Source organism: Betta splendens, chromosome 12 (assembly GCF_900634795.4).
Source record: "Betta splendens chromosome 12, fBetSpl5.4, whole genome shotgun sequence".
Lineage (NCBI taxonomy): Eukaryota > Metazoa > Chordata > Actinopteri > Anabantiformes > Osphronemidae > Betta > Betta splendens.
Genome location: NC_040892.2, coordinates 13,026,482 through 13,044,600, shown reverse-complemented (window position 1 = coordinate 13,044,600; position 18,119 = coordinate 13,026,482). Strand labels below are relative to the sequence as shown.

General features: G+C 41.8%; 2 protein-coding genes across 3 annotated transcripts; one reads left to right on the top strand and one right to left on the bottom strand.

Moving 5' to 3' along the window:
* The first annotated feature begins 332 nt into the window (after positions 1–332).
* Positions 333–3,981, top strand: LOC114866867 (nuclear receptor subfamily 5 group A member 2-like). Its single transcript, XM_029169088.3, has 6 exons — positions 333–691; positions 1,067–1,208; positions 2,083–2,633; positions 2,893–3,012; positions 3,371–3,518; positions 3,649–3,981. The coding sequence occupies exons 1-6, from the start codon at positions 590–592 to the stop codon at positions 3,900–3,902; spliced, it is 1,317 nt and encodes a 438-aa protein (XP_029024921.1). The 5' UTR covers positions 333–589; the 3' UTR covers positions 3,903–3,981.
* Positions 3,982–7,265: 3,284 nt separating this feature from the next.
* Positions 7,266–18,017, bottom strand: LOC114867228 (alpha-tectorin-like). Of its 2 annotated transcripts, none has more exons than XM_029169725.3 (20): positions 17,738–18,017; positions 14,949–14,979; positions 14,357–14,632; positions 13,854–13,917; positions 13,653–13,756; positions 12,631–12,819; positions 12,469–12,549; positions 11,536–11,647; positions 11,321–11,450; positions 10,983–11,223; positions 10,741–10,897; positions 10,570–10,657; positions 10,146–10,208; positions 9,848–10,050; positions 9,644–9,775; positions 9,125–9,312; positions 8,846–8,997; positions 8,498–8,743; positions 8,242–8,404; positions 7,266–8,119 (listed from the first exon to the last, which is right to left on the bottom strand). In XM_029169725.3, exons 4-20 carry the CDS (start codon positions 13,897–13,899, stop codon positions 8,012–8,014), a joined length of 2,403 nt encoding a protein of 800 aa, XP_029025558.1. In that variant the 5' UTR covers positions 13,900–13,917; positions 14,357–14,632; positions 14,949–14,979; positions 17,738–18,017; the 3' UTR covers positions 7,266–8,011. The 2 variants fall into 2 exon arrangements, with proteins under 2 accessions (XP_029025558.1, XP_029025559.1); XM_029169726.3 differs by lacking the exon at positions 17,738–18,017 and adding an exon at positions 15,588–15,852.
* Positions 18,018–18,119: the final 102 nt, after the last annotated feature.

Sequence of the window (18,119 nt, the reverse complement as noted above, 5' to 3'; positions counted from 1 at the left end):
AGTGAGTCACACAAAATTTAAGACGGATTACAACTGTTAAAATATTTTGTTCTTCCCTAAAGAGGAGCTTTGTAGAAATAAAGTCCACATCTGCTTTTTGCTTGAAACATATGTTTTTCAACTGAGGACAATTTAAAACTTGTGAAATTTGATGATTTCACACTGATTTCTGATTTTTATATTATCCTCTGTTTCCTCCACAGTAATCAGTTGGACCGACACTCACGCAGTGTGAATGGCTGTTTGTCTCCAGCCTCTTTTTCTTTTATTAGACCAAACCCTCAGACTCTTTCGTTTGATTCTGGCTCATCGCTACCAGGAAACAACTAGAACTTGGTGTCATGCTGCTAGATGAGCAGTAACGGCTCGTGTTTCCATTTTAGTGGAGCCACAGGTGCCTCGACGTGCTCATTGGTTGGACTTTCAATCTGAGCGTCAGGATCCAGGACCAAGGACGCTGTGACCGCTGCAGAGCGCTCCTCCAGGCAGAGGCCGATCCAAAGCAGCTATGACATCAGACACTAATCATTCTTAATTGTATCACCCGCGAGCTGCGCGTAAACCTCGGACTCTCTCCGCCTGTCGCAGAATGGAGTATACACCTGACGTGGATTTGGACGAGCTGTGTCCGGTCTGTGGAGATAAAGTCTCCGGGTACCATTATGGCCTGTTGACCTGTGAAAGCTGCAAGGTGATTCATTTTACCAGTCAGTAGGCTGCTTATTACTAAAAGGTTTTAGATCTAACGGAACATGGATCTTTCTATAGACATTAAACTCTAAGATGAATTAAATGTAGCTCTGCGCTGGATCCATGCCGCTACATCTCACTGTCTTCATTCATTTTAATCGAATGTGCCACGAGTTAGTCATTTTATTTGTTCCGTTTTGTTAGTTCTGTAATTATCTGTGAGAACCAAGAAGAAGAAATTTTCTTGTTGTTTCCACAATCTTCAATTTTAAACGTTATCAAAGCTAAGAATGTTATTTATTGAGTAAAACTTTCTGACGGGAACAAAACACGCTGCTTCGTATTTTCTATCATTTCTATAATTTATTTTTTACAGGGCTTTTTTAAAAGAACCGTCCAAAACAACAAGAAGTACACGTGCGCGGAGACGCGCGACTGCCGGATCGATAAGACGCAGAGGAAACGCTGTCCGTCCTGCAGGTTCCAGAAGTGTCTTCATGTCGGCATGCGACTGGAAGGTTTGAGCAGCGAACGAACGTTTACACACGCGCACGCGCAAACAGAAAATAGATTATAGCTGAATTTATCAATTTAGTCAGAATGAGTCAGACATCAGAACTGAACCGTTATCACCGGTTTAATAATGTAGATTAATGCGTTTATATAATATATGCATGTATAAATGCATTTCTCTGTCAGGTTTAAAGTTGTAATTCAGGTGCCTACAGAAAGTCTTTATTTTAGGACTCTGTCTTTACAGCAAGATGATTTTCTTTAAAGTTTAGAGTAAAGAATAAAACAAACAGTGAACATAGAAAAGATTAAAAGAACTGATACAAACGCATACACAGAATTATCATGAGAAAGATATTTTTAGTCGAGATTAAAGTCGAAATATTAAAACGGCAAATTTGCCGCCGTCAGAATCGAACTGAACTCATTAACAGTGGTTATAAGTATTAGAATTGTTTATTGAAGAAGGACGCAAAAATATACAGTGAATGATTTCAGTCAGATCAACTGTCTTACTGTGTATTGAATCACAGCATGTCTCTCGATGCAGACGTCGCTATCGACACCATCTGTCCATCAACTGCCTCCTGCTTGCTGTTTGTGTGGTTTCTCTGTCTGGACACATGTAGCTTTTGCACAACATCTTCAAAGTTCTCCTTACCAAAAAAACACCCAAGTGGGGATACAATCAATGTGACAGACAAAATGTAAACAGATGGTATTTAAAAGTGATGCAGTGAAAAAATTAATTTCATGTTAAAGGTTTAACGTTTAATGCATATGAAACATTTACATTACATCACAAAGTCATGTAATCATTTTAAATACTTTATTAAAATACATTTCTACACAAGTCCACAGAATAATATTTGTCACCAGCTGTTCGTGCAGATCGCATGAGAGGTGGCAGGAACAAGTTCGGACCCATGTACAAGCGTGACCGGGCCCTGAAGCAGCAGAGAAAAGCTCTGATGCAGGCTGCTGGATCCAGTCACGACCAGCAAGGCTTTAGCGTCCACCCAGACCTCGTCTCCCCCAGAACCCCACTGCCCACGGCTCAGCATGACGACATGCGCTGCCTCCTTCCGTCACTGCGCTGCCTCCTGCCCTCAGACCTGCCCAGCCCCAGCCAGCACCACGGGAACTACCTCTCAAACTGGACAATCAATTCCAGCTCTGCCGCCAGAGCCTACACGTCCAGCCCCCCTCCGGGTCCTGGGGTTCCTGCACTGGTGCTGGAGCTCCTGCGCTGTGACCCCGATGAGCTGCAGCTGCAGAACAAGTCAGCCGCTCGCCTCCTGCAGGAGCAGAGCGGCTGGAACCAGCACGGCCGCCTCGACACCTTCCGCCTGACGTGCCTCCTGGCCGACCAGATGCTGTTCTTCATGGTGGACTGGGCTCGAACGTCCATCTTCTTCAAACAACTTAAAGTAAGGCCCTGTCTGATTGTCCAGGTAGCACACAGATTACTTTATAATATAAATGATTAAAGTAAAGTTACTTTAATTGTTTAGTTGTTATTCCCCTCAGTGATTTCTTTCTTCTTGACATTTGTCTAATAACAAACAGTAAGTAACATCAGTAAGGAATACAGTTAAACCCAAGACACGTTCACATCACTGGCAATGTTTCATCACTGATACCTAATTCAATAATGGGAAAGAGAAACCACTGTGTTTGTGCTTGAAGGTGAGGGACCAGATGAAGTTACTGCACAACTGCTGGAGTGAGCTGTTGCTCCTGGACATCATCTCCAGACAGGTCCTGTACGGGAGAGAGGACCGGCTGCTCCTGGTCACGGGGCAGGAAGTGAGTGCTCACTGCTCGTCTGTGCTCGTCTTTATTCAGTGACCTGAATGAGAACCTACCGGACATATGCATTGTTTTCATTGTTTTTATTTATATGGACTTTTATTAAGCGTTGACCTGCTCTGTGGGTCATTTGTTGGCATATACAGGCACTGTTTGCATTATGCGTAGTATACAACGTTAATGCAGGGTCTGCAGCATCTGGACCGGCTGTTTGAACAGTTGGCCCAAACATAAAACATAAACCCAGTCTGGGTGACAACTTGGACCTGGATGACTTAGAACCTTCACAGCTGTTGATCTCTGGCAGAAGGAAGGGGAAGGTTTCTGACTGCAGCTCCTGTGTTGATGGGTTTAGGTGGAGCTGTCAGAGATAGTTGCTCATGCCAGTCCTGCCTTGATCAGCCTGGTCCAGAGAGGACAGAACCTGGTTGAGAAGCTCCACATCCTAAAGGTGGACCGCCAAGAGTTTGCTTGTATGAAGTTCCTGACTCTTTTTAACCCAGGTTAGTTTAACAAATCAATATTATGTTTTTGACCTTAACCACTAAACCTCTACAATACATATGTCTTTGTTAAACTTGAGCTCTGGGGGTTTATACTAGCTCACTGGTTTCCCTTTCCCATCATAACCAGATGTGATGGAGCTTGAAGACCATCAGTTCATAGAAAATGTCCAGGAGCAGGTGGAAGGAGCCTTGTTGGAGTACACCCTGTGCACCTCGACTCGGTACCTCGAACGCTTCGCTCATCTGCTGCTGTGTCTGTCTGAGCTGCGCTCCCTCAGCATGTTAGCTGAAGAATATCTGTGCTGCAAACAACTGAGTGCAGACGTGCCCTGCAACAACCTGCTCATTGAAATGCTGCACGCCAAGCACAGCTGGCCATGAAGACAAACAGCCATATGAATGCATTAGGTGTAAATTGGATGTTTATTGATAATAAACAGTTCTTTTCTTCTGTGCCTTATTTGATGGATCCTGATGAATACATTCAGTAAAGTGTGGTTCAATATAATGGTCATCTCCTTGTTCAAAAACCTTCACATCATTAAATTTTAACTATATTTGGAGATTTTTTGTTTTTGTCAACTGCACTACACGCTACAGTCACTTCATCTGTTGCTTTGGAAACATAATAATTTTTAATTCTAATTTATGTACCTGAAGAACAAAATGAGTGTCAGAAAATAGCGAATGCAGAAAATGAGTGTAGTTCATGACTACAGTAAAATTAAGAGTAACAGTAACTTCTGGAGTTCTGTTAAAACTGAAACTGTATGAAACTATTATTATTATACTACTAGAAAATAGCATTAAACTATACAATGAACAAACTCAAAATGTAAGGTGCAATTAAATCCAGGCTTGGCTCACAGCTGTGCTTTGTTAAGTGTAATTGAATAAAATGAGCATGATGAATCTTAAAGATCTTATTGGAGTAGTAAATATTGACAGAAAAGATCAACCAATCAAAAACTTGTGGTTTGGCATCCAAAATAAATGCAGTACCATGTCCCATTTCCAAAACTACAGCAAATGAGCAAAAAGCTTATGGATACAGTATGCAGACACGGTCTTCCGGTTCTTCCAACCTGGCCACTGAACATGAGCCACGCCCGTCGACCAAGGGGTTAATGACAGTCAGGCAACAAGCCAACAAGTCTTGGAAAACAAGCTTTAGCATTTTGCAAACCTTTCCCGACACGTCCCTTAGGAATATACACGCTGTAATACACGAGGCCTGTTATTTAGTCTAAGATAACGTAGTGGAACATCAATGGAAATTTCCTGGTTAAAGTCAGAGAACATTAAACCTTTGTTGTCAGTTACTGAGATCCCACAGATTAAACCTTCAACCACCTGTTTGTCCACTGGGCTTTAATAAAAAGCTTAATCAATATAATGCATCCATCTTGTTTGGAGGTGCCCTATCTGATCCGGAGCCCATTTCCTACTCGACCTTGAGATCCAGCTGGCATCAGGCTGGCATCCATCCTGTTCAGGGACAAACCATGGCAGCATGTTTAAATACACAGAATGACAGGCCTAGAGAGGACATCTGGTTTCACCAGCCTGGACCTGAGCTGGACACACAAAACATAAAACACAAAAGAAACAAAAAGCGGAAAATTTTTTTTCTTTAAAAATATCCTCAATAAAAAGAGAAATATTTTTTTTATTGCAGAACAGAGAAGTTGCATAAGAAACAAGCCAAATACAAGGAATCACTGAGTTTGTTGCATGAAAGATAAGTTGACGCTGGTAGTTTCCCTAAACAACACATTACAGCATCTAGGTATATTACGCTAACGTAATTTAAATCTTTGTGTAATTTTCTATGGGTGGGTACTGTAATGTACAGTAGGAGGGCTATAAAAACAAAGGTGTGATATTCAAATGACATAGTGATCAAATGTAATATTTCTAAAACCTAGTGATGTGGAAATAATGGTAGCTGGACCTCCTCCTTTCTTATCAGTTCTTGATTTTTGTACAAAGCTGTTTTCCGATGGTGATTGATGAGTGTAGCTATCAGTAATAATCTATGTTACAGATCCAGAATCATTGCCATGTTTCAGTCTGGGTTCCTGGTTTAGTTTTTGTTTATTTTGTGTGTCTGGGGGCGGTGAGTGGGTACTTGGTCAAACCTATTGAAATGTAGGTTCAGGAGGCTGACCCAGCGCAGGTCCCCCTCAGCCTGTGGGTGTGGGGTTTTGAAGCCAGAGATGGGTTTCAAGCTTTTCCACACCTCACTAACGTTGTCCTGCTGCAGCTGCTCCTCCATCTTCCTCCTGTAGCTTGACTTCCCCTTCTTGTTACCTGATTTAAAAGCTCTCTTCTTCACCTTTAGCAGAGCTTTAATATCAGAGGTGACCCACGGCTTGTTGTTGGTGAAACACTGAACCCGCCTGGAGGGAACAGTGTTTTCACAGCAGAAGTTACAATTATATCGTCTGTAAAGCAGTCTGTGATGGCGTTAATGGCCTCCCCATGTGGGTCGCAGAGCTCCATCTACACAGTGGTGTTTAAAACAGTCCCTGAGAGCCTCCTCGCTCTCAGCTGTCCACCTCTTCACTGTTCGGACACCACCTGTGTACAACAGGTTTATACACAGGCAGGAGATGCAGGATGTTGTGGTCGGCTCTGCCCAGCGGTGGGAGGCAGGATGCAGTGTAGGCCTCTTTGGTGTTGGCGTAGAATACAGTAGGTCCAGTGTTTTATTGTCTCTGGTGGGGCAGGTCACATACTGAGTGTATGTAGGCAGAGCAGCTGAAGGAGACTCTTTCCTCTAGTTGAGCAAAGAGCAACGGTGCGGCATTCCAAATTTGTTTGCCATTTAACGTGGTCGCGGGTTAAAACAGAACGCCAGCAACATGTAACACATTAGCGCTAATTTCAAAGCTAGCAAACATCTCTGGAAAGCTTCTTTCACCATTACGTCCAGGAAGTGTGGGGCTGAGAGGCCATTACTCATGTTGGTGCGATGTTACGAGAATGCAGCTAATAAAATTGCACACACGGTTGATTCACATTTATTATTATGTTAAGGAAATACCTGTTTTTATACCTTCGTATATTTTTATTTAGTTGTATTTATCCGCCACACCTTAAAGGTCATTCATTAAAATATTTTGATATTAAACTGGTCCGTGGCACAAAAGATTAGAGCAGCAGTGCCCAACCTTATCTTTGCTGACTTTGCATATAGCTACTTGTGAAGTTTGTCTTCGTTCTATCCATGATTTGTATTTGTCGTATTCCAGACAGCGCTCATTTAAACGACAACCTCCAGGCGTGTTGGCGCAGTCACACACTTTGACTTCAGTGGAGGGGAGATGTTACAGAAAAACAGATTGACAGGTTACCTTCATCAGTTGAGAATGATGTATTTTACGTAATCTTCAACTGCCCTGGTGACTTTATGCAGAGGAATAAATCATAATTTCTCTGCATAGACAATATAGAGGAGGCCTGTCCCTTCAATTACTACTCGACATGTTTTTAGTCTACCCAATCAAAAATTTGTGAAGTATTCCTTTAATTAATTAATCGTATTAAAATATCTAAAAACTCTTCTCTCTCTGTTTATGAACCCTTCTATCTCATTTCCTCCTCTATTTATCTGAGCCTTGGACCAGCACAGATGTCATTGGCTTGCAACTTCGTAGGCTGGATTTGTTGTTTGCAAGTTACTCAACAACATTTCTTATTCACAAAGACTCAAATGCATTAAGAAATACTAAACTCAGGTTTGTCTTTACCCAGTTCTTTATTGCTGAATTACTGAATCTGATTTAGCTGAATTACTGTAGTACTTTGAGTATCACTTCACTTCAACATGTTTTCCTTTAACTGAGCTTGGTTCACTACTCCTGGTTTTCAGAAATTCACATAACAAAGCCATATTCACATTCAAAATTGTTATTTGTAGTAAAGTGCATATTGATTACCTTCAAATAACTGAGTTTACAAACTGATACAAGCATAAATTTACTGTAAGCATTAAACAAAGCCCTTATACTTAAACAGTGATTATTTATGTATCAGAGACACAATAATAATTCTCTCTTTTCACTATTAAACAGCTGTTTTATATTTTTACATGTCCAGCCTCTGGAGCAGGACCAATGGAAAGTTAGTGAACGTTGTGAAAGTCAACAAACCTCTTAAGAAGATCAGATCAGATCACCGATATCTGATATGATATATGATATATTGTCATTCAGCCTTGTGTCACGTTCTTTGCTTCTGTAATCCTTCATCCTAAATTGCGTTTTCCTCTGTGTGCTGATTTCTTACTAATCAGTAATGATGAGATGTAGGATTATCTCAGGCAGCAGTTTAACCCAAGTGTTTATGACCTGAAGCCGTGTGGAGTGATCTAAAGCGAGTTCCCAAACCTTATGATCAATCAGCCTCTTGTAAAAGGACTTAAACTGAAAAACCTTCTTTCACAGAAAAGAGAATAAACCCAAAGGTAGAAAAGGTGCACATCTTCAGCAGAGCTGATTAGTCCAGGCCATGCTGATGAAGGCTGCAGCTTCCTCTTCATACGCAGGACGACGTCTGGCAAATCTGCGTCTTCGAGCTGCTCCACTACAAACCTGTAAGTTAATGCAGATACAGAACAGACAGTTTGGGGTTTTGTTATTAAAGTACAGATTATCAAAACAAAACTATCAGGAGGTCAGGAGTGTGTGTGGGGTGTGTTGGCAGCGCGGCGTACCGGGATACAGCTGCTGTTCCCTCTGACACACAGCTGGACGTTACAGTGAAGGTAGACGTCAGCAGACTGCTCAGAGAACTGGAACATGTCAAAAGAGAAGTAGTTGGATGTCCACAGCCCGTTTTCCTGCATCTGTACTGTCTGGTCTGCAGGGTTGGGACAACTGTTAACAAGCAGAAAACAACCACTCACATTCAGGAGCCACACATCTCATGGGTTCATCACTGAGCATCCAACATCTTTAGCTGGGTCTCACCCATTCACAATCAGGTCATATCTCAGACTTCCACTGGGTGATGAATCGCTGGTTGCCCAGCAGGAGTCGGTCACCACGGCAACCACGCTGCCATCCAGCCCATCAGTCTTCAGCTCCACCCAGATCCTTTGATCCAGCACGACTTCGGAGCTGGGTGACAGAGCTTGGGTGCGAGCGGTGTCGGTGTAGGACGTCATGGTCAGAGTGTAGGACCAAGCTCCAGATGTGATGTGCTGGACCACAGAGCTGCAAACACACATAGACGGCACCTGAGCTGTGTTTCACTCCAGAAAGCTCCTTCAACGATCTTCACAGCATAGTCTGAGTAAGACAAAGAGCCCAACACACTTGGTTTTGATCCTGAATGATATGCTCTTGATTTGTGGCTGAGTGTAGTAACAGGAGAAGTCGATGTAGACTTGGTCGTGGCGAACTATGATGTCAGATGAGTTGTACTGGTCTGTGATAGCGTTACTGTACGTTATGTAGCTGTCGTTGTTCTGTAGAGACACAGGGCTTCAGATTTTACTGTACAAGGTCTTGATAAGATCAAACTAGGAGCAAAGAAGGTCGGAGCTGAGTCTGACCCCACAAAGATGCCAAATGCCTGTTAAGCAGACAACTCACTGTGATCACAGCCCCGCACGTGTTGTTGGTGTTGAAGCTGAAGGTCAACATGTGGGTCAGCTCATCCATCTGACCTCTGCACCGTCTGTCATTGAGGTGTAAAGCTGAGTAACGGATGTTTTTCTCCTCCAGGAGACAACCCACCACAGTGATTGAAGCAGAGTTAGAGCTGCAGACGGTCGGATCGCCTGAAACCCCACAGAGCAGGAAATGAACAGGAGAAACACTGAAACAAGCCACCGGCTGAAAACAAGCTAGATGTTATTATCAGTTATGAGTCTCTGAACTGGTTTTATACATAGTTTTACTCTTCATGCTGTCATTACTGACTCAACTGACTCATTACTGGACCATTAAATCAGCTTTAGTTCCGTTTCACATTTACTGTGAAGAGACTGAAACAGGCGTCTAGTCTCTGATGTTCAAGTTTAGTTCAGCATTATCATATCTTTTCTGCCCTGATTCCAGCCCATCTTTGTGAAACCCTGATGTAATGTCGCTGTGTTTCTGCTGTCGTACCCAAAGCACCCGCCGAGGAGTAGTTAGCAGCGAACAGGGCCCGACAGAAGCAGCTGGATCCACCGCCTGCGCTGCGAGCACAGAACTCATGAGAGCTGCAGACCCGGTCCGGACAGTAGGCCTGAGGGGGGGCTGAGGGGAGGCAGAGTATCGATCACACAGTGAACCTGGCTCCAGCATCTTGTGTGTGGGTGAAGGTCTTACAGCAGCCCACCACCGACCACCAGTTCCCCACGGTGCCGTTGCCCAGCAGGCTGCAGGCTCTGGCGTAGGCCTGTGGAAACTGACAGTCCAGGTCGTCCACTGAGGGATATCTGCACATAGTGTCGACGCAGGCGTTGATGTAGGGCTGTGGGTCGATGAGGCCGTTACAGGAGGCGAAGGGGGACGCCCTCAGGAGGTTACAGCTGTTTCACACACACAACAGTGGTGAACTGAACGCTGAACGTGGTCAAACACGCACATGTGTGATGAAAGCTCCATAAGAAGTGGATCTTCTCACCGCTGCGTCTCTGCGGAGCAGTTGATAGAACTGTCAGCCGTGTCGTTGTACAGAATCTCACAGCTGGAGGGAGACAAACACAGGATCAGCTGTTTCCGGCAGCAGCCTGTTACAGTGTCTTTGTACAAACAAAAGAGGGTCTCATTTGTTGAAATTTTAACCTAAATAATTTGATCTTACTGTAAATCATTTTATCACTTGTTGTTGGTTGCTAATATATTTTAGTTCCGCATGAAATGGAGCCCTGATGGTTTTTACCTGAATTTATCCTTGTAAAGAAGAAGCTTGTCTACAAACACTCAGCTTTGAAAGACACATTCAACAGATCAGACCAGTTTCCTCCTGTGAAACAGCTCTGTAATGTGGTCACTAACGCATTAAGCTGTGATGAATAGTTCTCAGTGGGTTCTGGTTGAGCTCTTACCCGCTAACGCTGTATTCAGGCATCCTCACTTCACGCAGCGATACGCTGGAGTTTCTACACAAACCAGACACAAGAGATCCAGCAGGTCCTGGACAGGTTCAGGACGAACTTCAGGTCAGAGCAGTGCCATCATTTGCCAGCATGTGGTGGGTCGGATGCTATGATCTGTACCTGCAGCGCGGATCTGAGCTGTGTAGCCATCAAATAAGATAGAAGCTGTGTAGTTAGAGAGCGACAGCTTGGCGGTGACTCCGGTTCGCTCTTTCGAGAGCTCCACACCACCAACCAGCTGAGTGGAGCTGTTCAGGGCCAAGGGGACGCCATTCACCTGCATCACAGAGACAAAGAAGAGTGAAACCAGCCTGTTTCCATAGCAACAACCACTGCTTGTGCTGTCTCTGTAGGAAGCTCACCTGAACCACCCCACCTTGTCCTAGGTTGATGAAAATACCCGACCCACTCAGCACCAGGGCCACGCTGTCCACAAAGCTTACATCTTTACGGCGACGCTCCTGGAAGTTGGCCAGCACTTGGAAGCTCGGGTCCGAGAGGCGAGACAGCAGAGAGTACGTACAAAGGTCCTGGATGGAGTTGAGCTGGCCATAAAAGTCGATGACAGTAGGTCCAGTCACAGTGCAGGCGCCCGACATGCAGCTGATTGAGGAAAAGCAAAATGTCTGTATATGTAGATGTACAGTTGACATTCCTAAGCTGACTGTGAAGAACCAGGCCTTTAAACAAACAGATTTACATTCCGTTGCCTTGACAATGCTCCGAGGGGTCACAGGTAACGTTACAAAGGACAGCAGAGGCATCACAGGTTAAAGAGTAGCAGGTTACAGGGTCAGAGGTCACCACGGCACCAGGTTTATACACAACACCTATGAAATAACAACAGACAGCATTAGTTTAAAAGAAATCACAGATAAAGTAACAACGTGTTCCAATGTTAGTTTTAGGACTAACCTGAGTGTCTGCATCCCCTGATGTCAGCGACATAGGATGAGTATGGGTGGGACTGAGTGTTTGTAACATTCAGCTTATCGACTGTGACACCGCTGACCTGAACATCGTAAACCTGTACCAGAAACACATGTTTCTGTGCATGAGCGGGCAATAGTACAGATAAAAGCTGTAAATACGGACAGTGGTAAATGATGAAACTGTAAAATGAACATCCGCTTCGGATGTTGTCACCTATAACGAATAGGCTAATCAGAACTTTCATACGGGCCAGTAGGTGCCTGCTCTACCTACTCGCTAACAGCTAGCAGTTAGCTAAGTCGCTACGTTAAGGTGGTTAGGGTTAGGGTTAGGTAACGGGTGGGGGGTTAACGTAACGGTTAGCTAACACAATACAGCTAGCTACTTGCTAAGTTATGCTCGCTAATAAATCAAAATTCTCCCGTCTGAAAAACAACCGCTCAACAGCGCCCCTACTGACTCTGATCGATGATGGCGCCCTACTGCACCTACTCGCTGCTGCCATCAGGTAGGTGGGCACCTACAGGCCAATACGTATGGGCTGATAACCACTGATAATGGCTATTGAATGGCGTGATAACGTCCGAAGCCGTTGAATTTGAAGTCCATGTGGAAGATTTCTAAGCTGAGAATGTGGTTTAATCAATCATTAATCATCAGAACCAATTTGTAATACTACTGTGGGAATCAATCTAAGATACGTTCAGAACCCAGGTCTAAACAGAAAACAGTTTTACCCACAAGCATGAGAAGAGATGTTTTAGATTCAGACTTCGAGTTAGAACTAAAGATAGTGTCTGTAGAACGTTCTGTGGTTGAGGTCTGGAGGTCAATGTACAACCAGTCTGTGGAACATCTAATGCAAAGAGATGTAGAGAGGTCCAAACATAGTCTGAAGCTACTGGGTTTACTCACCCATGATCCTTGGTTGCCATCATACAAATACACAAGTGATTGTGTGTCTGAGTTATACAGGTAAAATTGTGTATAAGGAAACTGTCAAGAGGAGAAAGATGTTATTAAACAGATTCATTTAGATGTGTTAAAATACTAAATTCATGTTTTGGCAATACTAACATTTAAGTAGTAGTAGTATGTTGTGTATAGCCTAATTTCACAGCTATAATGGGTGGAGTAGTAGTACTTTGATGTATAAAATGTAATTTGGTTGAATGGGAACTGAGGCCCCACAATACAGTCTCCTCTGGACTGAGGGTTGTAGAAGCCGTTGAAACAGATGGCGAACGTGTCATTGGAGATGGTGACCTGGTAAAACAGACACACTGCCATTAAAAGGACATTTTTACAGGAGACATTGAAATGATCTTGTGTCCACACTGAGTGAAATTTACTTAGAAACTTAGAAAAACCCCATTTAGTTTTAACACACTAGTCACATCACTGTCCACTGAGGGTCACTTACACACGCACCCTTCCCCCTCAGGGTGTAGTTCACACAACAACACAGAACACGTTATAAACACAAACAAACACTTCACTAATTTAATTCCATCAAACACTACTCAACTCCTATCTTTAACTATAATGTTAAAGACATTACAGTTAAAGATTGGGCCGCTACAATATCTTAGATAAAGTGTAAAAATGCATTTCATGTTTAACACTTGGTCAGTAAAAATAAAATTCTGACTACAAACTAGACAGTTTTGTCCTACACCTGATACATATCACAACTCTACTGGGATAAAAATACAAATAATGTGCTGATTTTAGGTTCATGTACAGAGATGGCGATAGAGGCCAACAGTCTGTTGAACGCAAATCTCAAACTTTTTTTGAGTGCAAACTTTCCTCTTACGTCATTCATTGGGAGTTGCCAGATTTACTTTCATCACCCAAGTCACCATATCACCAAACAACACAGTACTTAAGTATTAAGTAACCTATTAATAGTCACACTGACCCTGTTTTTCCTTTTTTAGTCTTTTTCGTTAGTTTGTTATTTATTTTTATTATTATATTTATTATATATTTATTTATTATCTTTCATTAACTGAAGGGGAACAAAATTTTTGTCCATGTGTGTACACACTGTAAGCCAGACATGGGTGAGGATGAGGACGGGTCCATAGACTTACGTAGATTTGTTGATAGGTCTGTCCATAAAAGTTGAAGGGACATGAGCTGTTCAACACTGATGAAGCAATAATGGTCTGCTGCTCAGATATCTGTGCAACGGCTCCTACAGACGAACAGAATGAGAGAGTCTGGCTTAGGATAACTAAAGTGAAGACCAGAATCAGTGCATGTGGTGGATGTAGTATTATCTATTGACTCACCTGCCAGCAGGCTGAGAGCAGACAGGTAAATCAGGGGGCGGAGCATGTTGGTGAGGTGACAGAGCTGGACAAAAAGCCACAGGTGTATTAGTCATTACTAATCACTTTGTGACTAATAATGACTAATCTAAATAAGTACGTGACTACGTGACAGTCGTGTCTTCAGCACTGAACAAACAAACAAGGTGCACAAGAATGTTGAAATAGGGCCACATTTTAACTTTAATGTTAATGAACATTCATTTAAAGTTCTATTTATTCATTTATTTCCATCATCACTGTTACTGAATCATTATTTACTTATTCACTGCGGACAGTTATATTTAAACAATGCAACAAGTAGAAATACAACAAGAAACAAAAACAAGAGTTTTAAATATATACAAACATGTTTTACAAATTTAAAATTATAAATTAGATTATGCAGAATTAACATGAAGATGAATAAAAAGAACATTATGTGCATACAGGAGTGGTTGTAGAGTCTGTGCAGAGAATCTTACCTATTTTTACCCTCTGCAGCTTGGATGAAGGTCTAAATGTTCACGATGACTCTGCGGTTGTTGCACAAGTTTGTCAAGAATGATGGAGCTCTGCCATTTATGTGCATCTCCACTGTTACACCCAGGAAGCAAAGACTTCATGGAGGTGGAGTCAGTAAGACACTTTTTTGATGTTCTCTTAAATGTTTTAACTTCAAGTGATGCAGCAGCTATAGTATCATGATGGATTATGTAGCAGCGCTAAGCCTGTTGTACTCTGGTTCCAGATGACTTCACCTGTAATATATGAAGCACTATGACGATCAAGAAGTAAAAGTAGATCAGATTATTTTCGGCTCCTGTCCAGACTATTTTTAGGTCCAGCCTAAGATGCCACACCTGTTTCTGATCAGCTTATTTTGTAATAGTAACTCATCAAGAGAAATATGTGACTTCCTTATTTGTTTATTCAAATGCCAACAGTGGTGAAATCTATTCTGAGGAATGAAGCTGAACTGGACATGATGCATTAGTTAGTCTTAGTTGTTGAATAAACAATGTGTCTGCTCCCCGACTATACAAATCCCAAACAAATCAAAGAGGAGTGACTTACCAGAATTTACTAAACATCAAAATGATTCCTTCTACAAAACAAAGGAATAATAGGTTAGTTAAATGTGGTTTATTATATATCAGATCTTGCTCTCACTTGTCAGATGATGATAAGTGACCGTCATCTATTCACTGAAACCTGGCTGCAGCAGGATGATTATATTGGTTTAAATCTAATGAGTCACATGAATCACATCATGTTTTTGGAAGTACAAGGATTCCTATCTGACATAGTTCTTAGCACAGATAAAGTCATTGTAGTGGGAGACTTTAACATTCATGTAGATGTTGACAGTAACTGTCTCAGCACTGCTTAATTTTAACTCATTAATAGACACTATTGGTTTTACTTTTGAATTCATCATAATTTACCTTACTGGATGAAATCTTACTATAGCAGATGTTTCACCTTAGTCAGAAACTGACATTTGTTGGTATTTGTTACCTCTAGGCTGGACTACTATAACTCCTCATTCGTAGGATGTCCTAACAGGTCCTTAAAAAGCCTACAGCTAATTCAAAATGCTGCAGCCAGAGTTCTGACAGGGTTTAGAAAGAGAGATCACATTTCTCCTACATTAGTTTCTCTGCACTGGCTACCTGTGAAATGTAGGATAGAATTTAAAACTCTCCTACTCACCTACAAAGCACTTAATGATAAAGCTCCTTCTTATCTTAAAGAACTCATAGTTCCTCATGCTTCCAAGCGCTGGGCTACTTGTGGTTCCTAGAGTCTTTAAATGTAGAACGAGAGGCAGAGCCTTTAGCTACCAAGCTCCTCTCCTCTGGAACCAGCTCCCTGTTCAGGTTCCAGAAGCTGACACACTCTCCACCTTTAGGATCAGGCTAAAAACCGTTGTTTATGATAAAGCTTATAGTTAGAGATGGTTCAGGTCACTGGCAATGATTTTTTAGTCACAGGAACCATCTCTTAGTTAAGCTGCAATAGAATAGAAAAGAATATATCTTTATTTGTCATTGTAAACGAAACTACAGGAGAGAAAGACAAAAGTTAGTTAAACATGGAACAGTAATGGGAGGTTATTGAAGAGATGAAGAAAACAGAGGATATCAGTATATAAATTAAGTCCCCCAGCAGTCTATAACTATTCCAAATACTTCTTGCTTATTTTTTTATATTATTTCATCTCTCTTTTTTATTTATTTATTTTGTATTTTTATATAGAGCTTTCATTCCTTACTGTGAACTGTTGCTGGGTGAACCTGTAATTTCGTTGTACCTTAACTAAGAGATGGTTCCCTTGACTAGCAATCGTTGCCAGTAACCTGAACCATCTCTACCTATAAGCTTTATCAAAAAGGAAGGTTTTAAGCCCAATCTTTAAGGTGGAGAGTGTGTCAGCTAAAAATGGGGTTGGCCACATTAGCATTTTTCACTTCTCCACACAGCACAAGGAGGGAGGCTACTGGTATCTGGCTGGAAAGACACTGGTAAGAGGAGGTTCAGCGCCTGGAATTTGACTGAAATTAGCAAAAATGATGAACTGCTCCATTTGTATCAATTTATCTTCCAGTCTGTAAACAGAATGCAAACTAGTAGTGCTATGAAGACAAATTTCATTTACACCAGAGGTGTCCAACCCTGGTCCTCGAGAGCTGTCCTGTTGGTTTTCCCACTCTCCCTGTCCCAGCTAATACTGAATACCTTCACCAGGTGTGTTTATCCAATCAGCAGCTGGCTGACACACCTGATCAAGGTAATCAGCAGAGAGTTAGAAAGCCAGCAGGACAGTAGCTCGATAATACTATCGCTACACTAGAGATGGGGAAATCGAAGTATTGTGAGACACTGAGCAACTTTGACACAGTAGTGCTGAAATCGGCACAAAGCTCGACACTATTTGACACAGTCACAACAATGACATCTGCTGATTGTTTGTGTGAACTGTATCAGAGCAGACTGACCATCAAACCTTCGCTGATATTGATGATTCTCAAATAGAAGTTATTCAAAGGTGTGTAATTGTGTTTCTCTGTGGGTAATAATATCAGTTCCCTTAATATGGCAAATATGTTTGATAGTTCGATGTTATGAACACTGTACCTTGTTTTTTTTACTACATTGAAGAGTCATGTTTGTCAATTTGTTAAATAAAAGATTTTTTAATTAGTTTCAACTGAATAGGCTTTAACCTGCTTATAACCACCTCTCCAGCTTTAGAGAGGAGCCGTTCCCACGGCACTGATGTCTGACTATTAAAGATATTTTTATTAGAATTGTGACAAAATGTAGTTGTGGATATCCTTAATTACTGTTTGGAACAGTCATAAATACATTACAAATATGTGTAATGTGAAACATGTCTATCTTATAGATGTTAAGTTCGCTTGCCATGTTTATAAAGCTTGACATATTGAAACAACCAGCCCGTTTAACTGCAGAAAGGCCGCTCGGCAGTAACGTTACGTCTCGTCACATTTCGCTCGCATCTATCACATGATACGTACTGAAGACGCTAGTGGCACTGCTCAAGTTGGACATCTCTACTCTACACTATCACAATACCGAATGCTCTTGTAAAATCTACTTTTATTGTATTGTTTCTCTCACAAGTAGAAAAAGATGTGAAACCGATATTCTATTTGCAAAACCTCATTTTGTCTATTTTTCAGCGAGTATCACAGCCATAAAATGTTATGACAGCTTATTTCAAAACCTCGGGAACCACGAAGCCCTTGGTGAGGTCAATTAATATAATTGTATAATTATATAATTATATGTATAATATTAATATAACGATTAATAATGTTAGTATACGTGAAACATACAGAATCCATGCAGAAATCTCAGTATTTCAGTGGCAATGTCTCTATAGCAGCAAACAGTCATAGCCGAAAGTCACATGGCTAGCAGGCAATCTTTTGCTTCTTCTTCTTCGGTTTTGCGGCAGCTGGCATCCCGTCTGTTGCTTTGCTGCCATCTTCTGGTTGTAATCTCTCCATACACTAGAGCTTGTGGTAACAAAAAATCTTTAGCTAATTTAATATCAGTGGTAAATGGCGCCAGTGAAAATCTCCTACTTGGTGCCACTGTGTAGTAGTTAGAGAAGCAATAGTACAAAACAGCCTTAGTGGCGTTGACTAAAGATAATAATTAAACAAATATCCAAGTAATTTGCTGACAGCGCTAAGGGTCTTATTCGACTTCACA

What these genes read in the sequence shown, in the direction of transcription:
- LOC114867228 (XM_029169725.3), bottom strand. Translation starts at nt 13,899, where the DNA reads ATGCTCCGCCCCCTGATTTACCTGTCTGCTCTCAGCCTGCTGGCAG. An exon ending in CATTGTCAAGGCAACGGAAT is followed by an intron (nt 11,224 to 11,320) that starts GTAAATCTGTTT and finishes TTCCTCAATCAG; the next exon opens with CTGCATGTCGGGCGCCTGCA. An exon ending in CGTGCGGGGCTGTGATCACA is followed by an intron (nt 8,998 to 9,124) that starts GTGAGTTGTCTG and finishes GTGTCTCTACAG; the next exon opens with AACAACGACAGCTACATAAC.
- LOC114866867 (XM_029169088.3), top strand. Translation starts at nt 590, where the DNA reads ATGGAGTATACACCTGACGTGGATTTGGACGAGCTGTGTCCGGTCTGT. An exon ending in TGTCGGCATGCGACTGGAAG is followed by an intron (nt 1,209 to 2,082) that starts GTTTGAGCAGCG and finishes ATTTGTCACCAG; the next exon opens with CTGTTCGTGCAGATCGCATG. An exon ending in TCTTCTTCAAACAACTTAAA is followed by an intron (nt 2,634 to 2,892) that starts GTAAGGCCCTGT and finishes TTGTGCTTGAAG; the next exon opens with GTGAGGGACCAGATGAAGTT.